Raw genomic sequence first — 23,238 nt, 5'->3', positions numbered from 1 at the left:
CTGGCAGCAATGGGATAAAAACAATTATTCCTCTCCCTCTAATGAGGACTTCATTTTTCTTCTCTTTTTGTTGTATGAACGTAGAGGCATGGATGAGGGGTTGTGCTGCCAAGTTTAGTGTTTCTGGGATGTGCAGTTTTGTTGTTTTGTCCTAGGCCGAAATTTCATTACTCTTTTATATATATAGATTTATTTACTTATTTATATACCACTTTTCTCATCTCTGGGGGACTCAAAGTGGTTTACAACATAATGGCAAAATTCAGTGCCAATTATAAATGTGAAAACATAACAAATAGATCAAATCATAAACAATAAAATGAACAATCAAATCCCGACAACCACCCAGACTCTGCTTCAAAACCTTCAGAGAAGGAGACTCCTTACGTTGAGGTGGAATCTCTTTTCCTGTCACAATGGTGTCTCCAATGAAGCTTTATCCTCAATCCTTGCTTCCCTAACAAGCCTTTTTGGGAAACCAGAATCTCCACAGCCTTTTGGAAGCATGAACCTTTTTGGAGATCAATTGGTACTATTCACACTATTTGGAATAATCATAACCTTTTCGTAAAGTATGATCTTCCTGAGAAGAGTTAAATACCCGCTTGGGTCAACCTTCTCCTTAGTGGTCAATATCCACTAGTATTCATGCAAGGCCATTTAGGTTTCTCGGTTGTTAGACTGATATCCCTAGTTTTCTCTTTGAACTGTTGGGAACAAAGATAGGCCAATGCACAACATAGACAGCAGATCTTCAGAAGTGTTATTTCAGTTGCCCAAAAGAACATATCTACTCCTCCATAAAATACATTGTTTTTAAATCATGCTCTCAAGAGACAAAAAAATAAATAGTCTTCATTAAAAGTTAACATAGTTGATTTACTTACAAAACTTCATGTACTAGCATACAGGTACATTGCTTATTGGTCCAAAATTTAAAGAGTCTGTGCTTTAAACATTCTGTTTCCGTCTCTTCTCTGTTGCATATAGACTCACACTCTCTTCTGATGCATACTGTACTCAACTAACTTCTAATGCACACTGACTGACTTCTGCAGCATACTCAACTACATACTGTACTGACTGACTGGTGCATGCTGACTACTATACTATACCCAACTGTACTGACTTCAAAAATAAGAGTCTCCGTCTGAAAAGTCCCAGATCTGGCCACATATTCTATATTCAATGGTACTTCTAATGCCTACTGGCTACAAAAATGGAATCTCAGTCTGTGTGGTGACTCAGCCTTTGTGTGACTCTGATGAGGATTCTGGGATGCAGTTTCAAGATGATGGGATTCAGGTTCAGGATGAGTTTCAAGATGACTCTGATGGGAATTATGGGATTCAGGTGCCGAGTGTTCCTGCTGTGGGAGATGAGGAGCAGGGAGGCTTTACCATGGGAAGAAATGATGTTGTTAATGATGATGGTTTTCAGGTGCAAGAAGCAGAACGGGAGAGCAGCTCCCAGCCTCAGCCTGATAACACTAACGAGCCCTGTGGCCTTGAAAGCGATGAGGCTGCATCTCTAGATCGAGCCAGTCATTTGGAATTTCAGGGGTTCCGCAGAAGTCTCAGAATAGCAAATAAAAGGGAGTTCAAAGGGCAAAGAAATGCCTTCATGTTATGCTATTAAAGCAGTCTGCTGAGAGGGAAATCTTTGTCAAAGCAATTTCCTCGCTTGAATCATAAACCAAGTCTGCTTTCCTGAATTATCTTATAGCCTGGATGTATCCTCATTTCTGGGACTTTGGCTTCATTTTAAGGACCTTGTTTCATGCCTAATGTTTCTATGGATTTGTTCTTACAGTCTTGTTTTTGTAACTATCTTTCGGAACTGAACTTTTGCCTTTTATGAACTATCTTTTCCCTATTTCCTAATAAACTACAAAAGACTACATTTGGTGTACAGTCTGGTGTCTTTAGCAAGGTGAAGCTAACCTGAGGTGTGATAGTCTGAAGAGTCCCAGATCCGGTCACATGGTTTGTAGTCTCTTCCACAACCTCAAACAACATAGAAAACTGCATACCAATATAGACATACAATATAGTAAGCAATTTCAATTATATATATACACTAGCTGTGCCTAGCCACACCTTGCTGTGACTTATGGGAATCCTTTGTTGGCCAGGTAGAATAGCAGTGAATAGCCTTGCAGCCTCAAAGCCTGGCTATTTTATTCTTATGGAAATCCTTGTTTGGTGAGCTGGAATGCAACGGAATAGGCTTGCTGCTTGGAAGGCTGGGTGCTTGCGTTCTAGGGGAATGGTTTTTTCAGCTGCTAGAATTGCAGTGAATAGCCTCACTGCTTCAAAGCCTGACTGCTTGCTACCTAGGGGAATCTTTGGTTGGTCAGCTTCAATAGTACAGAGTAGTATCGCTGCTTCAAAGCCTGGCTGCTTTTTACCAAGGTTAATCCTTTGTTGGTCTGGTTGAATTGCACTGAATAGCCTTGCAGCTTCAATACCTGGCTGTGTTATACCTAGGGAAATCCTTGTTTGGTGAGATGGAGTCGCACCCTCAATCAAAGAGCCGCTTTGAAGCCTGTCTACTTCCTTTGTAGGGGAATCTTTGTTTGGCCAGCTTGAATTGCACTGAATAGTCTTGCAGTTAAAAGCCTGGCTGCTATCTACATAGGGCATCCTGGCTAAGGCAGGTTGAATGGGACCGTTTGTTAGTGTTTTTGTTGTTTTAGTGTGAAATGTTCAATTAATTGTTGCTGTTGGATTGTGTGTATGTGTTCCAGAAAGCATTCCAGCAGTCTAGGAGTTAATTACAGCCAGCCTGGATTGACTTCCAGGAGGGCCAATGGGTCAAGACTTCCTGGATGGAACATTCCTCATGAACTGTGGAATGCAAGGATGTGCCTGCTTGCTCTGATAACGGACTCGGCAAGCCGAGAGGACATGCCATGTTTTGTCCTTGCCGAGGCAACATGTGTCCAGAGAGTGATGGTATTTAGTAGGCATGTCCGATCGATGAAAAAAATGTTTCAATTCCCGTTTCTAAAGTAGGGGGCAAAGGGAAACAGACTTGCTTCTAGATCAAGCGATGGAGTTGCATTGACAAAGAGCTCTCTTTGAGTAGACTGTTTTAAAAGCATGCCGTAAAGGCATTTCATTGCCCTTTGAACTCTCATTTATTGGTTATGCGAAGGCTTCTCCGCAACCCTCGGAATTCTAACCTCGAAGCCCGATCAAGATCCCCAGAGTCAGAGTCAGAGCCAAGGCCACTGAGCTCATTATTATTATCAGGCAAGAAAGCGGTGTCCTCCCTTTCTACATCCTGCACCTGAACCTCTTGGTTAGAAACAACATCATGACTTATTCCCATGGGAACAACACCAACTCCCTGCTCTTCATTTCCCACAGCTGGAATGCTGCTATAATTCCCAGCATCAGAGTCATCTTGAAATTCATCATGAATCCCATCATTATGCACATATAACCCAAAATCTTCATCAAAGTCATGAAAGGCACATCAGAATTACACAAAGGCAAAGGCTGAGTTACAACACTATTCGAGCTAAGCAATGTCTCTGCTCTGTTTCTTTTCGCCTCTCCTGAAATGTGGGTACTTGCAAAATTTCCTCCTCAGATTCCAACTCAGATTCCAACTCAGGTTCCTCAGATTCCAAGTGTTCAGATTCATGAACACTTTCCTGCTCCCCTCCCTCTTCTGAAGAAGAGGAATCCCTAACAGTAGATTAGTAACTTGGGAGTTGCCTGTATGTAATGCTTGCTTGGAACCATGCTCAAGTGACGAGTTCCAGATCATGTACCCAGCACATATGTCAGCCAGGAAAGTAAAGGTGAAAGAGCCTTGTGTCCCTTAAAAGCCAGCCTGGCTTTGCCCAAATCCATCTTCCTCCAGGCAGATCATTCCCAGGTAATCATTCCCAGGGCCCGGGCTGTGGCGCAGGCAGGAGAGCAAGCCAGCTGCAATTAACTGCAATGAATCACTCTGACCAGGAGGTCATGAGTTCGAGGCCGCTCGGAGCCTATGTTTGTTTGTCTTTGTTCTATGTTAAAAGGCATTGAATGTTTGCCTATATGTGGAATGTGATCTGCCCTGAGTCCCCTTCGGGGTGAGAAGAGCGGAATATAAATACTGTAAATAAATAAATAAATAAAGAATAAATAAATCACCCATGCGGAGCGCCTCTTTCTTACCTTCTATGGGTTTTGGTACAAAATGTGAGGATGGTTTGGTCTTTTTCACCCGGTTCCCCTTCATGATCTGCCCCTCTTTGTTGAGGCCCAGGAACCAGGCCCGGCCGGACTCCTGCTGCCGGTAGAGCGTGGAGGAGTAGATGACGTAGTAGTTCTCGAAGACGGACTCCTTGAACTTGCACTCCGGGGTGAAGATGTCCTGCAGCCGGGAAAGGAAAGGGAGAGGAAAGGATTACGCTCAGAACCGCGCCGGATGGAAAAAGGAGCCGTCAAACAAGAGATAAAGCCTGGCAAATCTCGGGGTAATCTCTTTAATGAGGAGAAAATGAAATTAGAAGGAGGCAGAACGAGCAGAAGAGAGGCTTAAAGGGAAGGCCTTGAGAATAGAAAGTCGAGACCGAAGGAGATTGGCATTCGTTTATGTTCAGATTCTAGTTTGCAAACTTTTCTCCTCCTGGGAAAACTATACGCTTTGGGTTTTGGTCCAACTTTTGAAGGATATCTCAGAGGACCCAACTGGTTTTGCAGAGGATTCAGCACACTTGATAATAACTTGAAGCCTTCGACAACACAACTTGATGATAATTTACACTATGTAACAAAATGCGAACAAAATCTGTTCCTGGCTTGAAAGTGTTATTTCCTGTTTACTTGGTTGGAACTTACTTTGAAAGGAGTTGTTGTACTCCAGAAACTTCGTTTTTGTGTCACAAACTACTTTAAACCGGTTGAGACTCAATGAGATATTCATTGAGCAACTATAGCAAAATGTGCTGCAGGATGTCCTGCAAATACAAAATTTTTGTAGCTGAATACACTTTTCCCATGTTTTAATGATAGAACCAATTAGGAAATGGCATTGATAATCCAGGAACAAAAATTGTGTTGCATAGTGTAATTCTTTATTTACCATTATTACAACTACATCCTGGATAACTTGATGATAATGTGTGTGTGTGTGTGTGTTTTAAAAAGAAACCAACAACTTTATTAACTATATTACAATTGTCTTGTTACATCGTCTAATCCCAGATCTATACATTATTTATTTGTTTGTAGTATTTATATTCTTCCCTTCACACCCCAAAGGACAAATCACAAAACATACATATGCGGCAAACATTCAATGCCATATATACACTGACAAGACAGACAATTGTACATAGATAAATATCTATATAGGCTTTTCCCATCTTCGGCATCTTGGAGGTTGTTGTCCATCTATTTCCCTGTCAGAAAGCTTTTGTTCGTAAACTTCCTCCTTGATTGAATCACCAGCATTTTCCTGGCATTTCCTTATGGGTGCCTTAAAATACCTCCCCGCCTTTAAGCAGTACCTATTTATCTACTCATGTTTTGCTTTCGAACCGCTACGTATGCAGAAGCTGGGCTAACGGCCAGGAGCTCACCCTGACCCGGGCTTCGAACTGTCAACCTTTTGATTGACAAGATTGACTGCTGCTAGTGGTTTAACCTGCCCATCCCTATACATGCTGCCGATCCCCCATCATCATTAATACAGCATTATAAAAATACAACTCCGTCAGTTCTGTTGCTTCTACTTATTCTATTTTCATCCATTGCATATAATCATTACATTTTCTAATTGTTCATTCACAATCTTCCTTGATTGTTCAAAGGTTTCAGTTACAGGTTTTTCCAGATGCTGATGATTTTGAGTAATGCAGCACATAGCATGAGCAATATAACGTTTTTATTTACCAAATCCTTATTCCTGTTTTCAGATACAGAAATCATTTGTAACTGAATTGATTTTGCAGAGGGCATTCAGCACCTTGGATATCTCGATGGGAGTGAACTATGACCACAAACATATCCAAAAAAGAAGAAAATGGGTTCCCTGGAACTACAAAGACAAGTATCCACTATTACAGTAATACAGAAATCATTAAACCTAAATTTAGTTCAATACATCAATATGAAAACAAGTACAAAAGGCGTTGTTAAACAATCAAACAAAGGACTGTTACATTCACAGTAGAAACAATATTTTTCTCTTGAAGGATGAATTTACTCCTCTTCTCATAAACAATAAACGTTCTTTAGTTCTTTGTGTTTTTAAGCACAGCGGCAAGATTAACAATTGCAAAGATCTGGAAAGGAAAAAGACTCCCAACCCCCGAAGAATGGATAATAAGAATACTAGACATAGTACAAATGGATAAGTTAACACAAAAAAATAAGAGAAGGGAAAAACAAAACAGACTGGACAAACTTTATAAAATTCCTAACATAAAGGAGAATGGATTTTAGGATAGACCTGTCTAATATATAAAGTAGATTAAACAGAATACATAAAGACACAATTAATGAAAGAGACAACTCCGAAGCCAAGATGGGAAGTATAACCTGATTTTTCCCCCTCTCTTTTCTTCTTTTTTTTTTCTTTTTGGTCTTTTTTTAAACCTCTATTTCTATGTTTATTTTTTCCTCTTGATACTTTCCCACTTTTCTATTGATATATATATATATATTGATATATTCATAATATTATATTGTAATACGATATAATACTAATAATCTATATATATAAAAGAGTGATGGCATCACGGCGACCCACAAAACAACAAAACTACAGGCCCCCCAACCTCGAAATATGACAACACAACCCATCATCCACGCCTCTAGGTTGATACAACAAAAAGAAAAGAAAAATAAAGTCCTAATTAGAGGGAGAGGAAAAATTGCTTTTATCCAATTGCTGCCAGTTAGAAGGCTAAGCTCCTCCAACTTGGTCTCTTAGCAACCCAATAAAAAAAAATAAAAAACACTAAAAAATTAATACAATAAAATACTATAATAACAGAAAATAACTAAAAATAATACAAGAAAATAATAAAATATAATAAATAAAAATATAACTTACAATAAAATTAATAAAAAAAATGCAAATAAAGTCAAATAAAAATTACACAACAATTTTTAACCAATACCACCACCATCACTTTGCCACAGCAACGCGTGGCCGGGCACAGCTAGTACAATATAATAATATTAATTATATATCATGTTTTACATGTAATATTACTAATAATATTACAATATGTTGATACAGTACAATATAGTAATTTGTTACTAGTATTGTACTATACTAATATAATATTGTATGTAAATTTAATTTGTAAGCCGCTCTGAGTCCCCTTCGGGGTGAGAAGGGCGGCAATAAATGTAGCAAATGAATAAACAAACAAACAAATAAATAAATAAATAAATATATTGTTCCATCACTTTCAATGTATCATGTTTCACTATAAAAAAAATTAAAAATTATTCACAAAAAAAAAAAGACTCATTCTCTGGAGGCTTTTGAAGCAGAGACTGGATGGCCACCTGTTAGGAGGGCTTGGCTTGTGTTTTTCTTTGTGGCAGAAGAAGGTTGGACTGGATAGCCTTTGGAAGCCCCTTTCAACATTATTCTATGATTCCAACGGTGCTGTGACATAGTTTTCCTTCTTTAGAAAATATCCTGTGTTTACAGCTTCTTTTTTATCCCCACGAGAATTAAAACTAGAACAACAACAACAACAAAATGCCCATTTAAACGGAACCATCGCTCCCATTGTCACTTTACAGCCTCAGTTGGGCGTCTATGCAGTTTTAAAAATAAATGTATTCATTTGGATTTTAATGTTCTGAACTGCATTTTTTGCTTAAACGTGAGCGCATTGTACAAAACAGCAATGAGATTCCTCCAGCTTGTTTATGCATCTGCTTCTTCTTTGTATAGCGGAGCCTTTGTTGTCAATGCGTGCTTACAGACGCACAAAATGCAACACTTGAATTGGCCTGGATTATATATTATATTATATGATATATATATAAACAATATGCAAACCACTATATTTGGATATTTTCATTTCCTGCCATTGTTGTCGGGGCTTCTTCCGCCTTGTTTCCAGCCTCAGGGAAACAGCAACATATGTCTCTGGTGCTGCCAACCATTGAAACATTTGGAAATGATTAATCCTGTGCTTTTGAATCAATGTTTTGTTTAATGAAACTTGAATGCATTTGCATACTTTGCAAACACTGTGTTCCCTCAGTCTTCTTCCTCACGGGTGTCTTTGTATTTCTCTTTACTTTGGATTGACAAGAAAAAGAGGAGGAAGGAGAAAGAGAAGAAAAGAGGAATGGATAGGCTTTGGATGGTTATGGTTATATCCATCAAGTATTTTTGTTGGGTGAAACTACATCACAAAAACACCTTCTGAATCCTTCTGCAGAGTCTGGCAGCTTCTGTGACCAAAGAGTGGTGATCTGTGCTGGGTTTTAATAATAATGCACTTTATTTATATGATGATGGTGATGGTGATGATGATGATGATGATGATGATGATGATAATAATAATTTTATTTTTCTATCCAGTCCCCATCTCCCCTACACAAGGTAAAGGGTTAGGCCAGTGATGGGCAACCTCTTGCACTTGGTGTATCAAAATTCACCAAAAAACCTAGCATGACTTGGGTGGTGTATCAGTTTGAGAAAAAACAACCATAATTTCGCAATATGTATAGTTTAAATAACAAAAATGTATAATTGTAATATATAACTGTATTCAATAAATCAAAAACCATTTACTACCATTATTTCCATGTACAACTATCTATGGTACCTCTTGCAGTTTCCACGCTGATTTCTCTCTATTCTAGTTTCAATGTAGTCATGAATAATGAATAATATAATAATAATATAATAGCAATAATATGATAATATACTACAATAATAATAGAATAATAATAGAATGATATAATGATTACACACACACACACACACTAGAGTCTCATTTATCCAACATTCATTTATCCAACGTTCTGGATTATCCAACGCATTCTGCCTTTTAGTAGTCAATGTTTTGTAGTCAATGTTTTCAATAAATCGTGCTATTTTGGTGCTAAATTCGTAAATACAGTAATTACTACGTAGCATTACTGCCTATTGAACTACTTTTTCTCTCAAATTTGTTGTATAACACGATGTTTTGGTGCTTAATTTGTAAAATCATAACCTAATAGGCTTTTTCCTTAATGCCTCCTTATTATCCAACATATTCGCTTATTCAATGTTCTGCTGGCCCGTTTATGTTGGATAAGTGAGACTCTACTCTGTGTGTGTGTGTGTATAAATAAATGTGCATAATTCTCATGGAGTAAACAACAAAACCACTGCACCAAATCGCACCGAATTTGGCCACAAAAGACATAGTCATCCAATCAATCAGTGTGTCAGCGAAAATGGCTAGGCGTGTCAGTGCTGACACGCGTGTCAGAGGTTGGCCATCACTGGGTTAGGGTTAAGCGGCTGAGGGGGGAAAGGAAGGGGCCTGAGGCTGTTAGGAATGGTGGGAGTTGAAGTCCAAAACACCTGGAAGGAGGGCCCAAGTTTGGCCATGCCTGGTGTAGAAGCACCCTTAGACGTGCATTTAGACCTGTCTTGACCTGGCTCCATCCAGATGAGCAGGACTCCAACTCCCATTGAGCCCCCAGCCAGTTGGAATGATGATCTTTTTCTTCTTCCAGCTCATTGTTCTTCCCAAGTGTCGATCCTTTTCTTTCCAGGAGAGACCGAGAGAGAAGGACTCGGCCAAGGTCACCCAGTCAGTGCGGTGACAAAACAAAACACACACGCACGCACGGCAGCAGCGCCGGCACCTTTCAATTACAGGAGCCTTTCCTTTGCCAAAGTTACCTTGCGGAGCTCGAGGGCTGCTTGATCTCCACCCCACAATTACAAGTAGAACATGCAGTCTTTCTTTTTAATATCCCTGGAATTAAACTTTAAAACTTTAACAGGGGCAGAGTTTGCAGTTAAACGTGATTGCCAGGGAAGGTCTGGAAATTGAAAGGCTTTAAAATCCCATTTCCCGGAGACCGCAAGGTGCAGAGAACCACCTCTTTCTACTGAAGGTGAGGCCAGTAGGCTTGATCGATCCATGAAAAATTTGATTCTAAACTCGTTTCAAAACTAGAGGGGGCAGTTTTTCGTTTTTGTTGCTAATAACGAATTTGGCCCCCAAAATTTTTTGAAATTAACGAAAATTCGTTATTTTCGAAATTAATTCGTTAATGGCGGACGCACATGCGCGATGGCCCAAAAACAGCCCGAAGGGGGGGGGACTTAGGGGGCTCTCCCGCCCTCATTTTTTGAGTGATCTTCTTCAAACTTGGTACAGTGGTAGAACACATTTAACACTGATAGCTCACCAAAATGTGGAACGTTTCCCTTATCCTCTGATTTTTGGCAAATTTTCATAGCTTTTATAATAAACCATTTTTTAATAATTACAGAAATCTGTTCCTGGTTTGAAAGTCTTATTTCCTGTTAAATTGGGTTGTCTTTACTGTGAAAGTCATTGTTCTACTTCAGAAACTTTGTTTTTGTGGCTGAAACTTTGTTAAATTGGTGTGTGTGTGATATATATTGTGTATATATATATATATATATATATATATATATATATATATATAGTCCCTGCTTGTGTGTGTGTGTGTGTGTGTGTGTGTAGGTAAAGGTAAAGGTATCCCTTGACGTTAAGTTCAGTCATGTCTGACTCTGGGGGTTGGTGCTCATCTCCATTTCTAAGCCCAAGAGCCAGTGTTGTCCATAGACACCTCCAAGGTCATGTGGCCGGCATGACTACATGGAGTGCCATTACCTTCCCAGAAACACCCAGAAAATGGGAATTCCAGACAGGAAACAATCAGGGCCAGCTAATACCTCCCAACAAAGGATTCCCCCAGGTAGGAAGCAGCCAGGCTTTGAAGCTGCAAGGCTATTCAATGCTAATCAAGGTGACCAATTGCAACATTCACACTTGCCTCCCACAGACAAGAGTTCTTTCTCCCACCCTGGACCTTCCACAGATATATAAACCCCACTTGCCTAGCTTCGCACAGACGTCAAAACCTCTATGTCTGCCACAGATGTGGGTGAAACGTCAGGAGAGAATGCTTCTGGCACATGGCCATAGAGCCCGGAATACATACCACAACAGTGTGATCCCGGCCATGAAAGCTTTCGACAACACAACCACAGTATCCATTCAAGTTCATGTAGCGTGGTATGGACTGGAGACCTGTATTGGGGGGAGGGAGGGTGCGAATCTGGGCCCCTGGGAGCAGCCGAGGACGGGCCTGGCCCACACCCCCTCGCATCCCGGGCCTCTTCCTCCTCACCGCCGGGCCCCTCTCGGTCTCTCCAGGCCTGAGCTGAGGCGAGGCGGCGGCGGCGGCCATTTCCCCCCTCCGTCTTCCTCCTCCTCCTCGGCCCCCTTCCCCCTCGCCCCCTCCCATTGGCTGAGCCTCCCATTGGCTGAGGGGCAAAAGGAAAGGAGTTTGGGTGATTTGCAAAAGCTTTTTTTTCTTAACGAAAAAAACGAAGAAATAAGAAAAAACAGCCTCTCGCGATTCGAAACCGCGATATCCAGACGTGTGGACAACCAAGGTTCTATATTGCTTCAAAACAAACGAAAATAACGAATTAATAACGGGTAACGGGAAAATCGAATTATTTGAGCAAGCCTAGAGGCCAGTACTTGTTTTTCCTGGGTCTCATTTGGAAATGCCCCCATTAATGCCAAAGGGCTGGAGACCCCAATGGTTGCACAGATGTTGAGAGCAAAAGTGGGCAACTGCACAGCCCAGGTCCCAATCCTGCTGTTGGTACGTGTTTTATTCCATAATTTTAAAATATTGGATCAAATACATCCCTGATGTCGATAACTTCTTAAAAGTTTTGCCCTACAACTGTTGCAACACACTGACATCAGTTGACCCACAGTTTCCAATGCATTTGTAAATCTGAACTGAGTCAGATCCATGGCAGATGCATGCCCTCAAGTCTGTGTTTTGATTCTTGATGTTTGTCTGTTTTGAAGACAAAAGCAGAGCCATTGCCAATGTATTTGGGGATATATATACGAGCTGTTGGATCAAAACCGACCAAAGCCAGATGTTCTGGGTTTTTCCAATGGAAAAGAGGCAAAAGTATAGTAGTCTAGTAGTGAATCAAGCCACTCGGGTGCAGAGCTCTTTCAAAATTTGGATTAGAACCCAGGATGGATTATCCACCCTGACATGAACATTTCCCATCACAGATGCCACCATCATTATCTTAGCTAATGAAAAAATTGATCCAAAACTTGCCCTTCAGACATACAGCAACTGGAGCCAAACACAATTGCCTTGGTCCCCAAAAAGCCTACGAAAGACCCCCATATCTGCAAGACAACTGGCAGTCTCATTTCCTCAAGTCTGCTCTAGACGTGTTCTAGGTCCTCCAGCTTGGCTCTAGGGCAGGCCTACAACTCCTGTGCTTTTCTGCTTCAGCTCCCAGAATTCCTGACCATTGGGCAAGCTAGCAATAGGAGCTTATGGGAGTTGGAGGCCCAAACATCAAGAGGGCTGCAGATTATGCAGGCCTGTTCTTTGCTATTCTTGGGCTACAAGTCCTTTGTTTCAATAGGGTTTCCTATGGTGGTTCTGCATATCTACGAAAAGTCTAGAAGCAAATATCCCGCAGGTACACCAAGGCTGTAATGTATGTTGAAACCCCACAGCATGACCAGCCAGTGCCATTCCTTGCAAGCCCAGAAACCAAGGACATTGGGCTGTCGCACCTCAGGTCAGCTTCACCTTGCTAAATACACCAGGCTGCACGCAGGTTGAAGTCTTTTGTGGTTTATTAGGAAATAGGCAATAAATAGTTCTTAAAAAGTAAAGTTCCAAAAGATTGTTGCAAAACAAGGCTATAAAGAATAATCCAAGAAAACATTAGGCATAAAACAAGGTCCCATTAATGCATGACAAAGTCCCATGAACATGAACACACCAAGGCTGCAGGATAATCCGGGAAAGCAAGAGCTTGCCTCTTGACTCAAACAAGAAGTTGCTTTGACAAAGGTTTCTCTCTCAGCACACCCTTTTTAATATCCCTTGCATAGCATGAATGCATTTCTTTGGCCTCTGACCTCCCTCTTGTTTGCTATTCTAACACTTCTGCGAACCCGGAATTCCAAATGACCAGCTCGATCTAAAGATTCTGTTTCATCAAGGCCAGACAGCTCGTTAGCGTTAGCGTCTGTCTGTATGCTATCAGGCTGGGAGCTGTCCTCCCTTCCTGAGTCAATTTGCACCTGGCTAGCTTCAGTATCATCAACACCATTCCCTGCCGTGGGAAAGCCTCCCTGTTCCTCATCTTCCACAGCAGGAACACTCTGAACCTGACTCCCATAATTCCCATCAGAGTCATCTTGAACCAGAATCCCATAATCCCCATCAGAGTCACTCTGAGGCTCCAGCTGAGTCACAACACGGGCAATATGCTAGAGAGGCCAATGCTCCCTGCCCGTCCCACTGAACATCCCTCTGCTTAGGCGATCCCTCGTAGTTCGAGGATGATGGTCCTTCATTTCTTGGAAGACGTCCGTGCCTGATTTTTTTTAATGTGTGGAGGTCGGTGCACACAGTCTTCACAGAGTGAGGTTCCAACAGTGGTGTGGTTAACACAACGAGAGTGGCTTCTCAGTCTGTTGCAGCCTTCTTCCGCCTTCACAGCTGTTGTAACATGGACCATGTTATCCTCCGCCTGCTCCGTCGTTGAGGTCTTTGGGTCTTCGGATTGTGCTTGGTCTGGATCCTCCCCTGAGGCCACTCCTGGGAGTGTGTGTCTCCCGTGGTTGTGCCCACAGGTTCATTGGAACACGCAAGCCCCCTCACCACGGCAAGGTGACAATACATCAAGGGGATGCAGGTCCAGGTGTTCAACGTTAGAAGGTTTCCAGATGGGCACCTGGTCAGGTAAGAACAACCCTGGCAGAGCATTGCAGTTCAGTTTTCCCTGCATAACTTGGCCCTTGTTCTGTTTGATGCTAAACAGAGAGCCAGAGGCAATGCTGAACTTGGAGAGGCAGGGGAGCTGTCCGAGGTGCTGAACCCAGAAAACTGGGTGAAGGTTTGAAGTCTCCAAGATGCTGAACACAAAGAAGAACCAGACGGTGAACCCTTCTCCTGAGCCTCCCCAGCCTGAGCCACATTCTAGAGTTGAGGTTGTGTTAATCTGCTTCGGACAGTGGCCCTTGTGACACAAAAAAGCAGGCCGGGAAAACAGCCACCATAAGAGAATCACGCAGAAAACTCAACTGTGTGTGGGCCCGGGCTGTGGCGCAGGCGGGAGAGCAAGCCAGCTGTAATTAACTGCAATGAATCACTCTGACCAGGAGGTCATGAGTTCGAAGCCGCTCGGAGCCTATGTTTGTTTCCCTTTGTTCTATGTTAAAAAGGCATTGAATGTTTGCCTATATGTGTAATGTGATCCGCCCTGAGTCCCCTTCGGGGTGAGAAGGGAAGAATATAAATGCTGTAAATAAATAAATACATAAATAAATAAACAAATAACTCTCAGGCTGCAGGAGGAAAGGGTCTCGCTCTCCACCTTTATGCCTGAGGTCTGGCAGCAGATCCTTCCTCCTGGTCAAACGAAACTCTTGGGAAGTGTATGGTTCAGCATCCCAAACAACCCCTTTGCATTCTGGGCTGAATCCCAGTGTTGAGTCGCCGGCCCCACTGATATGAGAACACCCATAAAAAGATTCTGTTTTTGGGTTTTACGTGAAAGGTGTTTCTTCCCGATTCCTTCTCTTTCTTCCCTGCCGTCGCTTGGCTCTTCTGCTCTCCTTGAAGCCCAATTTCAGAGCTGTCAGAGGCAGAGATGGGGATTCAATTTCCCTTGTCACTGAAACTTTCACACACACCCCACCTTGCCATTGTGTCAGGATTATTACATTTTTGACAACGCGCTGAGAGCGCAGCTGTGGTTGACCAATTAACAGCTGCCTTTGGTTGCAAAACTCCATCTGGGCAGCCATGGGGATGCTTTTGGGATGTGGGAACAAAGAGAAACCCAACATGAAGAGACACTTTGCATGCAGGCACATGTGTGTGTGCCCATGAAGTTTTCTCCCGCTTTGTTTCAGAATGCCTTCCATGACTCCTGTGCCCGGCTATTTAGATGCACCAAGAGAACCAGGGAGGCTTCAATTGCCACCACAGAGATTTTTCAAAATATAGTCAGGATACGATGAAGGATGATAACTGTTTAGGTACAGTGGCCTCTTCAAGGTCTAAGGACTTTGTAAACATTACCGTAGGTGTGAAAGGGATCTAGGACTTAATAGTAGGCCTCAAGCTGAACATGAGCCTACAGTGTGATGCAGCAGCTAAAAAAGCAGATGCAGTTCTAGGTTGCATCAATAGGAGCCTAGTGTCCACACTGAGCAAAGTCACAGTCCCACTCCCTTCTGCTTTGGTCAGACCTCACCTGGAATAATAACCCTATTTCCAGTTGTAGGGAAAGCAATTCAAGGACACGGCCAAGCTGGAAGGTGGACAGAGAAGGGCAACGGAAATGCCTAAAAGTTTGGATGTTAAGTTTAGCATCACAGAATCATAACATAATGGAGTTTGAAGAGATTATCTAGTCCGACCCATTCCTTCCATGGAGGAAAAGCACAATCAAAGCACCCCAAAAGATGGCCATCTAGCTTCTGTTTAAAAGCTTCCAAGGAAGGAGCTTTTACTGGACTCAGAGGCAGAGAGTTTCACTGTTGAACAGACCATATGGTCAGGAAGTTCTTCCTAATGTTCAGCTGGAATCTCCTTTCCTGTCATTTGAACCCATGGCTCCATTGAGTCCTAGTCTCCAGGGCAGCAGAAAGGAAACCCATTCTCTCTTCCTCACAACAACCTTTCAGATATGTAAACATGGCTCTCATGTCTCCTCTCAACCTCCTCTTCTGTAGACTAAACCGACCCAGCTCTTTAAGCTGCTCTTCATAGGAGAAGGGAAGGCTGAGAGGAACATGAGAGTCATGTTTAAATATTATTTTATTTAATTTATTTATTTCCAGTATTTATATTCCACCCTTCTTTCTCACCCCGAAGGGGACTCAGGGCGGATCACAATGTACATATACATGGTAAACATTCAATGCCATATGAACACAGAGACAGAGACAAAGACAGACACAGAGGCAATTTAACCTTCTCCAGCTTCCATCTTCCTGGGGGATGCTCAATTCCAGCCACAGGGGGAGCAGCTGCTTTATCATCCACTATGATGCCGAGTCCTTGATGGAGTACTTCCTCATTCCAAATGCTTCTGGACAATTTTTATGGTGTCGTAAATTAGTTAAATCAGCCTCCCCACATAAGTGGTGCCTAAATTTCCTACTTGATAGATGCAACAATCTTTTGGTTTGCTTAGGTCAACAATGAGCAGGGCTATTTTTTATTTTAATGGTCAGATGCTCACTCCGACACGGGCGGGCCATGAACTCATGACCTCTTGGTCATAGTGATTTATTGCAGCTGGCTACTAACCAGCCTGCGCCACAGCCCGGCGCAGAGATGTCCCATTGTGGAGGGGGAAAGCTTGTTTTCTGCTGCTCCAGAGAGTGGGACGCAGAGTCGTGAATTCCAATTATCGGAAAAGAGACTCCATGCAACATAGTGAAGAAAGAGACAACCAAAATGGACAGCTCCTAGCGTAAAGGAGAGCAGTTTGAGCATGCAAAACGCAACACATAGATCAATGCAATAAGGACGAGCTGGGAAATTGGGAGAAATGTGTGAAGAAAAGGTGAGGCTGGGAAAGGATCACTGAAAAGGAAGAATGACAAGAACAGCAGGGAGGGAGCTGCCAGGTGGAAGCAACGGAGGAATTAGAGACTTTTGTAATGCCAAGTGATTTATCTACAAGGAGAAAGCAATAAATACATTGCTCTGTGAGTATATTTACAAGCCTGCCCTATGTGGTTTATGGAGTATTCGCCAGAGACCTGTTACCACTAGCTTCACTCATGTTTATATGAAGCGGAGTTAATTTGGTTAGGGCTGTTGAGGAATAAGACTTTGTGTGACTCTGATGAGGATTCTGAGATGCAGTTTCTAGATGATGGGATTCAGGTTCAGGATGAGTTTCAAGATGACTCTGATGGGAATTATGGAATTCAAGTGCAGAGTGTTCCTGCTGTGGGAGATGAGGAGCAGGGAGGCTTTCCCACGGGAAGAAATGATGTTGTTTTTTAAAATATATATATATATATATTATTGTTATTATCGAGAAAATTACAATTATATAAACATATTCTATACATTTCCCCCTCTTTTCCTCCCCCTTCCCCAGAGCCATTTCTTCTTCCGTAGTCCCACCAAAAGTTCAATTCTTCATTTGGAGGTAAATTCCCATCTTCTTTTTCCAATAATTTTTCTAGAAATTTTCTCCAAATACTTTCAAAATCATTTTTTCCCCATAAACCCTTCTTTATTTTTAAATTTGATGTTAGCGTGTCATTCAGTGCCATTCGCCAAACTTCTTTATACCATTCATTAATTTGTATTTTCATTTCTCCTTTCCAATATTTTGCAATTAGTAATCTAGCTGCTGTTAATAGCATGTCTATTAAATTTTTCCCCCTCTTATCTTTCTCATCCTCTTTTTTAATTAAAAGTAATATTTCCACTGGATTCCTTCTAATTTTTATATTCATAATATTTTCTATTTCCCTTATGACCAATTCCCAAAAACCTTTTACATGTTTACAATCCCACCACATATGCATGTAGGTTCCAATTTCCTGGCACCCTCGCCAGCATTTTTCATTATTATTCTTATTCATAATATTTAACCTTCTTAGTGTTAAATACGACTTCCAAATTAGTTTGTATTAATTTTCTTTTATCCTAATTGACATGTTTTTTAATTGTCTTGTTTTCCATATCTCCTCCCATTCTTTTTCTGGAAGAAATGATGTTGTTAATGATGATGGTTTTCAGGTGCAAGAAGCAGAAAGGGAGAGTAGCTCCCAGCCTCAGTTTGATAACACTAACGAGCCCTGTGGCCTTGAAAGCGAAAGCAATGAGGCCGCTTCTCTCGATCGGGCTAGTCGTTTGGAATTTCGGGGGTTGCGCAGAAGTCTCAGAATAGCAAATAAGAGGGAGGTCAAAGGGCAAAGAAATGCCTTCATGTTATGCTATTAAAACAATCTGCTGAGAGGGACATCTTCATCAAAGCAATTTCCTCGCTTGAATCAAGAACCAAGTCTGCTTTCCTGTATTATCTTGTAGCCTGGATGTATCCTTGTTCCTGGGACTTTGGCTTCATTTTAAGGACCTTGTTTCATGCCTAATATTTCCATGGATTCATTCTACAGCCTTGTTTTTGTAACTATGTTTTGGAACTAATTTTTTACCTTTTATGAACTATCTTTTCCCTATTTCCTAATCTATATATATAAAAGAGTGATGGCATCAGGGCAGCGGACAAAACAACAAAACTACAGGCCTCCCAACCTCGAAATTTGACAACACAACCCATCATCCACGGCTCTAGGTTGATACAACAAAAAGAAAAGAAAAATAAAGTCCTAATTAGAGGGAGAGGAATAATTGTTTTTATCCAATTGCTGCCAGTTTGAAGGCTAAGCTCCGCCCACTTGGTCTGCACAGTTAGGCTTCACTTAGGCCTCTTCCACAGATTATCTAATTTGCACTGGATTATATGGCAGTGTAGACTCAAGGCCCTTCCACACAGCTATATAACCCATTTAGAATCTTATATTATCTGCTTTGAACTGGATTATCTTGACTCCATACTGCCATATAATGCAGTCATGCTGGTCACATGGCCTTGGAGGAGTCTACGGACAATGCCGGCACTTCGGCTTAGAAATGGAGATGAGCACCAACCCCCAGAGTCAGACATGACTGGACTTAATGTCAGGGGAAAACGTTTACCCTTTACCTTAACTACCACCAATTCCTCAATACTTTATTTCCCATAACACCAGACTTGCCACAGCAACGCGTGGCCGGGCACAGCTAGTAAACTATAAAAGACTACGTTCTGTGTGCAGCCTGGTGTCTTTAGCAAGGTGAAGCTAACCTGAGGTGCGACAATAAGTAGCTGTTTCCTTGACCAAGACTTTGCTGCGGAGTTTTAAAGATGTAAGCTGAGGATTTCCAAGTTCCCTTTCCAGGGAGGAGGGTCAACCGGCAACACTAAACATTAGGAAGAACTTCCTGTGAGTCAGAGCCATTCCATCGTGTAGGTTTTCAGCATGTCTCAGCAGACGAGTGTTTTGCTTTGAACGCCGCATGATATTTAAAATGTCATTTTAATTCTTTTTAAAAGCAGAAGTTCAGTTTAAGAGTATTTTCACTTGTGTTTCCCTTTTAAAACACCATATGCCACCTTAAAACCCTGTGCTGGGAGAAAGTTGGGCTGCTAATTAATTGATTGATCAAAACAACCCTGTGGCACTCCGCTGGTCACTTCTTTCCTGGTTGCTCTTCATCCTGGAAAGAAGTGACCGGTGGAGTGCCGCAAAGAGGGTTCAACCCTGGGCCCAGCCTTGTTCCACATCTTTATGAACGACTTGGATGAAGGTTTAGAGCAGAGGTCCTCAAACATTTTAAGTGGAGGGCCGGTTCATGGTCCCTCAGGCTTTTGAGGGGCCGAATTATCATTTGAAAAAAAATACGAACAAATTCCTATGCACACTGCACATGTCTTATTTGTAGTGCAAAAAACCCCACACAACAACTGTTTATTTATTTATTTACTACATTTATACCCAACCGTCTCTCACCCCGAAGGGGACTCAGAGTGGCTTACAAGTTGTATGTACATACAATGTATTATATTATTGGCATAGCACAATATTAGCATTATATATTACTATATTTTCCTATACCATTACCGTAATATTATCAGTAATATTACATTGAATATATAATGTATAATTAATATTATTATATTGTATAATTATTAGTATTATATTGTATTACAATATAATATTAGTATCAATATTATACGCATACACAATATATTCAATTACAGTAGAGTCTCACTTATCCAACATAAACGGGCCGGCAGAATGCTGGATAAGCGAATATGTTGGATAATAAGGAGGCATTAAGGAAAAGCCTATTAAACATCAAATTAGGTTATGATTTTACAAATGAAGCACCAAAACATCATGTTAGACAAATTTGGCAGAAAAAGTAGTTCAATACGCAGTCTAGTAATTACTGTATTTATGAATTTAGCACCAAAATATCACAATATATTGAAAACATTGACTACAAAAATGCGTTGGATAATCCAGAACGTTGGATAAGCGAGTGTTGGATAAGTGAGACTCTACTGTATTACCATAGCACAATATTAGTAAATGAAAGAACAATACAATGTTTAAAAATAAAAACAATTTTAACCCAAATAAACCTATCGGGATTTCAATGGGAAGTGTGGGCCTGCTTCTGGCCAATGAGATAGTCAAGTTAAGTAGGATTGTTGTTGTTTTGTGCCTTCAAGTCATTTCAGACTTTGAGCGAGGCGAAGTCTAAAACTGAGGGCGGGGGCCAGGTCAATGACCTTGGAGGGCCGCTTCCGGCCCCCGGGCCTTAGTTTGGGGACTCCTGGTTTAGAGGGTGGCACCAAATTAGGAGGGAGGGCTAATTCTCCAGAGGACAGGATCAGAATGCCAAAGGACCTTCACAGATTAGAGAGCAGATGGGCCAAAACTCACAACATGCATTTCAACAAGGGAAATGTAAGATACTCCACTTAGGGAGAAAACAATGAAATGCAAAGATACAGAATGAGTGATGCCTGGCTCCACAACAGTCCATGTGAGAAAGATCTTGCAGTCTTCATGGACAAAAAGTTGAACATGAGCCAAAAATGTGGTGCAGCAGCTTAAAAGACTAATAGGATTTTGGTCTGCATCCAAAGGAGTCTAGTGTATGAATCGAGGAAAGTTTATTCTGCTTTGGTCAGACCTCTTTACCTGGAATCACACTGTTTCCAGTTCTGGGAAAAGCAGTTCAAAAGAGATACTGACTCTAAGCTGGAAGGTGTCCAGAGGAATAATAATAATAATAATAATAATAATAATAATAATAATAATAATAATAATAATAATAATTGCCATGATCCCTCTGTCAACAATCTTACAAAAAACAAATCTCGGCTATCAAACATCTAAGAATTCTCACAAAATTTCACATCTGATATACATGGATGACCTGAAGCTGTATGGGAAAACGGAAACTGAAATCCAGTCTCTGACTAACACCGTCCGAATCTTTAGCACTGATATCAGCATGGAGTTTGGTTTGGACAAATGTTCGACAGTGGCATTGAAGAAGGGGAAAATAATTGAAAGTGAGGGCATAAATATGCCTAATGGCCAAACAATAAAGTGTCACCAGCCAGAGGCCTATAAATATCTGGGCATATTACAACTGGACAACATCAAGCATGAACATGTGAAAACTGTGGTCAGCAAAGAATACACACAAAGGGTCAGAAAAATTCTCAAAAGAAATCTCAATGGAGGCAACACCATCAAAGCCATAAACACCTGGGCCATACCTGTCATAAGATATACTGCTGGCATCATAAACTGGACACAGGCGGAACTGGACAATTTGGACAGAAAAACAAGAAAACTCATGACCATTCATCATTAACTGTACCCTCGCAGTGATGTTGACCGGCTATATCTGCCTAAAAGATCAGGGGGCAGAGGACTCTTACAAGTCAAACAAGCAGTCAAAGAAGAAGACCATGCCCTGGCAGAATATGTAAAGCAAAGTGAAGAACCTGCTTTGATTGAAGTCAAAAATCAGAAACTCCTCAAAGCACAGCAGACAAAAAACCAGTACAAGAAAACCACACTACAAACTAGAGCTGACAGCTGGCACAACAAAACGTTGCATGGAAAGTTCCTTGACAAAATTGAAGGAAAAGCTGATAAGGAGAAGACCTGGCTCTGGCTCACGAATGGGACCCTGAAGAAGGAGACAGAAGGCCTGATCCTTGCAGCCCAGGAGCAAGACATCAGGACAAAGGCAATTCAGGCCAAGATCGAAAAATCAGCTGATGACCCAAAATGCAGACTGTGCAAGGAAACCGACGAAACCATTGATCATATCCTCAGCTGCTGTAAGAAAATCGCACAGACAGACTACAAACAGAGGCACAACTATGTGGCCCAAATGATTCATTGGAACTTATGCCTCAAGGACCACCTCCCAGCAGCAAAGAATTGGTGGGATCACAAACCTGCAAAAGTATTGGAAAGTGAGCAAGCAAAGATACTGTGGGACTTCCGAATCCAGACAGACAAAGTTCTGGAACACAACACACCAGACATCACAGTTGTGGAAAAGAAAAAGGTTTGGATCATTGATGTCGCCATCCCAGGTGACAGTCGCATTGACGAAAAACAACAGGAAAAACTCAGCCGCTACCAGGACCTCAAGACTGAACTTCAAAGACTCTGGAAGAAACCAGTGCAGGTGGTCCCGGTGGTGATGGGCACACTGGGTGCCGTGGCAAAAGATCTCAGCCGGCATTTGGAAACAATAGACATTGACAAAATTACAATCTGCCATCTGCAAAAGGCCACCTGACTGGGACCCGCATGCATCATCCGAAAATACATCACACAGTCCTAGACACTTGGGAAGTGTTCGACTTCTGATTTTGTGATACGAAGTCCAGTATATCTATCTTGTTTGCTGTGTCATACAATGTCATTGTGTCAATAATAATAATAATAATAATGAAACTTTATTTGTATTCCGCTCTATCTATCTCCTCAAAGGGACTCAGGGTGGATTCCAACACACAATGGCAAACATTCAGTGCCTCCATAAAACAAACAAATACTGACATAAAATAGCAGGAAAACCCCACATATGAAACAGCAGTTAAAACCTAACATCAAATTAAAGCTAATATCAATGAATTAAGCCTAACATCAATAATTTAAACCAACATAGTCAGACAAAAATTTTATAATGACATAAAATCTGAGCAAACGTCCCTATTAGGGTGATTATTTATTTATTTATTTATTTATTTACAGTATTTCTATTCCGCCCTTCTCACCCCAAAAGGGACTCAGGGTGGATTACAATGAACATATATACGGCAAACATTCAATGCCATCAGACAAACAACATACAGTATAGA

General features: G+C 41.4%; 1 protein-coding gene across 2 annotated transcripts in view; it reads right to left on the bottom strand.

Annotated features, from left to right (window-relative positions):
- Positions 1-23,238, bottom strand: part of fgf12 (fibroblast growth factor 12) — a 410,001-nt gene that overhangs the window by 18,475 nt on the left and 368,288 nt on the right. For both annotated transcript variants that reach the window (XM_062976944.1, XM_062976943.1), the window contains one exon: positions 4,176-4,374. In XM_062976944.1, coding sequence (XP_062833014.1) covers positions 4,176-4,374 — 199 coding nt within the window. The remainder of the gene's footprint in view (positions 1-4,175; positions 4,375-23,238) is intronic.

Source organism: Anolis carolinensis, chromosome 3, assembly GCF_035594765.1.
Source record: "Anolis carolinensis isolate JA03-04 chromosome 3, rAnoCar3.1.pri, whole genome shotgun sequence".
NCBI lineage: Eukaryota > Metazoa > Chordata > Lepidosauria > Squamata > Dactyloidae > Anolis > Anolis carolinensis.
The sequence above is the reverse complement of the archived record's forward strand: the minus strand, read 5'-3'. Positions and strand labels throughout refer to the sequence as shown.